General features: G+C 49.5%; 1 protein-coding gene across 1 annotated transcript in view; it reads left to right on the top strand.

Annotated features, from left to right (window-relative positions):
• Nucleotides 1-1,081: 1,081 nt before the first annotated feature.
• Nucleotides 1,082-5,207, top strand: part of LOC105997593 — a 34,341-nt gene continuing 30,215 nt past the window's right edge. The window contains exons 1-2 of the mRNA XM_013032075.1: nucleotides 1,082-1,370; nucleotides 4,578-4,773. Of these exons, the coding sequence (XP_012887529.1) occupies nucleotides 1,082-1,370; nucleotides 4,578-4,773 (485 nt within the window). The remainder of the gene's footprint in view (nucleotides 1,371-4,577; nucleotides 4,774-5,207) is intronic.

Raw genomic sequence — 5,207 nt, 5'->3', positions numbered from 1 at the left:
CATGCAAGGCAAGTACTCTACCACTGAGCCACCTTCCCAGCCCCAATAATTTGTTTTTGCCAGTAACTGGCTTGAGCTCAGGACCACAGCTCTCCAGACCTGCTAGCTTCCCTGTTGGCACTCCAGTACTTGAGCCAGGAGACCTCTAGGCCAGCTCAGACTATTCTTGCCTGGGTTTGGTTTTCAAAGTGATCCTCCAGATCTCAGGCTCCTAAGTAGGTAGAATTATAGGTACTAGCTATTCATGTCTGGCTGAGTTGGATTTTATATTTATTTAGTTTTATTCATTTGTTTTTTGTTGGTCATAGGGCTTAAATTTGGGGTCTGGGATGGTCCCTGAGCTCTTTTTGCTCAAGGCTAGCATTCTATCACTTTGAGGCATAGCACTGCTTCTGGTTTTCTGGTGGTTAAGTGGAAATAAGATTCTCAAAGACTTTCCTGCCCAGGCTGGCTTTGAATCATGATTCTTAGATCTCAGCCTCCTGAGTAGCAAGGATTATGGGCAAGAGGTACCAGTGTCTGGCTCAATTTTATTGATAGTAGAATTTTATTTTTTATTTTTCTATCTGCATTTGCTAGGCAGATACTCTACATTGAGCTATATCGCCAGTCCTGTGTAACACTCTAAAAGTAGAACTTTTTTGATCTGTGTGTGTGCTGGTACTAGGACTTGAACTCTTGGAGATGAGAGTCTCACAGACTTTCTTGTCTGTGCTGGCTTCAAATTGTGATTCGTGAAGCTCAGCTTCCTGAGTAGCTAGGATTACAGGAATGAGCCAATGGCTGCACATGACATTTCTGGCTCATCGTTTCTGTTCCCAAAGGCCCAGACCTGAGAGGAGCAGAGGGGTGGAAATGGAGGATGACCCACTTGGCAATGAGTTGTCTCTCCTGATGCCCGCTGTGTCACAGCCGTGGCGTGGAGGCCATCAGGCCCTGACTGGAAATGGGGTAAACTGACATCTTGTCTACCATGACCAGAGCAATGACTGGGACCTCAGTACAGTTGCTGGATTCTCCCTTTCTGCTTTGTCTTTAAGGAAGTCTCTTCCTGGATGCTGTTCCCTGCAGGTTCATCAGGATGGGTGACCAGGCCCCGCCCACACTGGTACAGCTGGCGGCTCAGAAACTGCTGGAGAACCAGGCCTTGGCCATCTCTGCTCTGGAGGACCTGCCCTGCCACGTCTTCCCTCTGTTGTTCTTTGAGGCCTTCAAAAAGAAACACTCCAAGCTCCTGAAGGCCATGGTGCAGGCCTGGCCCTTCCCCTGCCTCCCCCCGGGGGGGCGCTGGGTGAAGATTTGGAGTTTGATACCCTGGAAATCGCCCTGGATGGGCTCCACATGCTGCTTGTTCAGAAGGATTGGCCAAGGTGAGTAGGGTCCAGCCAGAAAGCTGGAAGTGAGAGCTGTGGAGCTTAGGGAAGACTGAGTTGAGAACCAGGAGAGTGGAGAGAAAAGCATCTGATGGCGCTGGGCAGATTAGAGAGGCCTGGGCCTTTGCTGGCTCTGTCTGGGCCTTTGCTGGGCTCTGTCTGGGCCTTTGCTGAGCTCTGTCTGTCTGGGCCTTTGCTGGGCTCTGTCTGGGCCTTTGCTGGCTCTGTCTGGGAAGGAGCTTGTGAGCAGAACACAGTGGTGGATGCAGGCGTGGCTGAAGGAGCTGCTGAATGAAGCAGGTGCATCTGCCACCTTCCCCCCAAGCTCTGCCAGTGAGGACCAGGCTGTGTTCAAGGGAAGGGTGCTGAGGAATCTAAAAAAATGCTGCTTGTGCCGTGCACTTCATAACATGCGCCCCAGCAAAATTAGCTCTGTTGTTGTTGCTGTTTTTGTCGGTCATGGAGCTTGAACTCTGGGCCTGGACATTGTCCCTCAGCTCTTCAGCTCAAGGCAAGTGCTCTACCACTTGAGCCACAGTGCCACTTCCAGTTTTCTGGTGGTAAATTGGAGATAGAGTCTCACAAACTTTCCTGCCTGGGCTGGCTTTGAACTGCCATCCTCAGATCTCAGCTTCCTGAGTAGCTAGGATTACAGGCGTGAGCCACCAGTGCCAGGCAGCTCCCAGGTTCTTGACTGGACATTGAGAAGGGAGGGAGGGAGAAAGAAAGGAAGGAAAACTTAAAAAAAATAGATGGAAAGTGGAGCTGTGGCTCAAGAGGGTAAAGCAAGAGCCTTGAGCAGAAAAGCTAAGGGACAACAGCCAGGCCTGAGTTCAAGCCCTAGTACACATATACACACACACTCACACACACACCTGCAATCTCAGCTACTCAACAGGCTGAGACTGGAGAAAAGCAGTTCAGAAAGCCAGCCTAGGGGAAGTTCCTGAGACTCTTTTCTCCAATTAACCAGCAAATAGCCAGAAGTAACTCGAGCTTTTATCAGCTTTGATGCAAAAAGCTAAGGCACAGTGTCCAGGCCCTGAATTCAAGACCCCATACTGGCACAAAAAAAGGATGGAAGGACGGAGGGAAAAAGGAAAGGAAAGGGACAGGGAAGGGAAAAGAAGGAAGGAAAGACAGAGGAGTGCTGATATACCTAGTGTTTATATGAGAAGTGCTGGGTGTTAGGTCTCATTTGCTTTACCCACAGGAGGCTGCAAATGCTGAGCTTGGGGAGTGCAAGCCACAACTTCTGGGTGCAATGGCATGGTCTCAAGGCCAGTGATTGCACAACCCAGCCCCAGTGGAAGAGATGCCCTATGGTGAGGCCTGGTGGAGAAGCAGCCCGTGACGCTGGTGACAGGCGTTTACTTAGATCTGTGCAGTACAAATAGTTTGGAAGTACTTGCTTGAGTGGGCCAGAAGAGGGCAGGTTTGGTACAGCTATACTGTAGGAAGATATGGATTTTGGGACTGAACTTCAATAGTGATGGAGATATTTGGTCTTACACCCACATCCTGGTGCAGTGGAGCTGCTGTATACGGAAGAGTTGGAAGTGAATTGTGTCTTGAACCTCTCTACTCTGGTCAACATTGCTCCTTTCACAGGCCAGATCCCATATCTGCAGGCACTGTACCTGTCAGTTCAGCATGCCTCGACCTGGTTCTCCAGAGGAGCAAGAGTTGGATCTGAATGCATTCACCTCAGAGTTGAACAAGCTGCAGTGCCTTTGCATTCTTTATAAGACTTCTTACCTCCAGGGCCATCTGCACCAGCTGCTCAGATAAGGATGGATGTCTGGATGTATGGATCTCAACCCAGCCCAGCCTTTCCTGGCTAAGTGAGTCATGGGGAGAGACATGGCAGTTTGCCATCCAGGGTGATGTCACAGGAATGTACCTGTTGGATGTCCAAGGATTGTCTAGACTGTTTTGTAGCTTTCTGTAGTCTCTCAGAGTCAGAGGACCAGCCCAAGAGAGATGCCTGAAAAGTACCACCATGCCAGAAAGCCAAGAATAAGGGTCAATTCTAACAGTGGAGGGACTGTAAGTTCCTACGTTGGAAGCATGGCTGAGATCAGATGATAGAAATAGGGAGAAGAGGGCCGGGAATGTGTTTTAGTGGTAGAGTGCTTGCTTAGCATACATGAAGCCTTGGGTTCAAGTCCTCTCTACCAGATACACAGAAAAAGCCAGAAAGTGTTGCTGTGGCTCAAGTGGTAGCGTGCTAGCTTTGAGCAAAAAAAGAAGCTCAGAGACAGTGTGTAGGCCTTGAGTTCAAGGCCCAGGACTGGAAAAAATAAAAATTAAGAAAAAGAAATAGGAAGAAGGCACTGAGGAAGGATAGCCCCCTATACCTTTGAGCTGGAAGGCTCCTGGCACAGAGTGTTTGGGGCAGAATGGTGGCAAGGAAGAAGGGTATGTATGACCCTGAGTTTAGGGTGAGGAGCAGGAGTGAAGGGCCCAGACAGAGAGAGGCTTTGTTGAATATGAAGAGGGGGGTGATTGATCTAACTGTAAAGAATACATTTTTTTTCCTAATAGGCTGGTGGTGGGGCTTGAACTCAGGGTCTGGTGCCCTCTCCATTTTTATGCTCAAGGCTGATAGTCTATGACTCGAGCCTCTGGCTTTTTGTTGATTAATGGAAGACAAGAGTTTCACAGGCTTTTCTGTGAGCACCCTCAAATCTCAGCCTCCTAACTAGCTAGGATTATAGACACTCGCCAAAGACATCCAGCTCTTTTTTTATTTATTTACTTTTATGTTGCTGCTGTGGTTTATTTTTTCTGGGTAGTTTTGGGGTTTGACTCAGGGCCTCCTGCTCTGTCTAGGCAGGTCCTCTACATTTGAGTCACGGCCCTAGCCTGAAGACAACTTTTAATGTTCAACATCCTTGATAGGAAATGTATTTCGATAGTCAGATCCACTCAGGTTGGTTGCAGACATAATTGCCTCCTGTATCTTGAAGTCCTTCCTGTGTCCTTGTCCAGCCCACAATTCACTAACCAGAACCGATGGCTTGGTGTCTCCTTAGGTGCCTGAACACCTGCTTGTAGATCCTATGTGTAATGTTCTTTAGATCTACAGACTCAGACTTTAGTGGCCTGTTCTGGAACGTGAGCGTGAGCCAGCTAAAACACCTGCAGCTGGGAAGTTCCAGCCTCACCCACGTGGACCCCGAGGGCATGTTCTTACTCAAGGAATTGCAGCCACCTTGGAGATCCTCCAGTTGCAGGACTGCGGGATGACCAAGGTCCACTTCACTGCCATGCTGCCTGGCCTAAGCCGCTGCTCCAGGCTCACCACGGTGTGTTTCTGTGACAGCCGCATCTCCATGGCCGTCCTGAGGAACCTCATCAGCCACACGGCCAGTATGAGTGAGCTGTGCCACGAGATGTATCCAGTGCCTCGGGAAGCCCCACAAATGGCCTGACATGCTCTGCCAGGACAGGCGCTTCCAGTACTGTTCTGAGCTCAAGAAGATGCTGCAGGCCATAGGCAGCCCCGGAAGGTCTTTTTTGGCATCACCCACTGCTTTGAGTGAGGCAGGTTCTGTTACTTCAGAATGGACTACGATCTGTACTGCTCTTGCATGAGTGTCTTTAGGTGCAAGTGTCACCGGCGGTCTCTCCTGGATATAGGAAAGGTCAAAGGGACCAGATACTTGTAGTTTCTGAACAGTACTCAGTGAGATTTGGAAAAGGCCCAGAGATGAACTGGTGGAGACTAGAGGGTTAAACATTGGGTACAAAGAGCCAGGCGCTGGTGGCTCACGCCTGTAATCCTAGCTACTCAGGAGGCTGAGATCTGAGGATCGCGGTTCAAAGCCA

The sequence above is a fragment of the Dipodomys ordii genome, unplaced genomic scaffold, assembly GCF_000151885.1.
Source record: "Dipodomys ordii isolate 6190 unplaced genomic scaffold, Dord_2.0 Scaffold6, whole genome shotgun sequence".
NCBI lineage: Eukaryota > Metazoa > Chordata > Mammalia > Rodentia > Heteromyidae > Dipodomys > Dipodomys ordii.
This window is presented reverse-complemented; position numbering and strand designations above follow the sequence as displayed.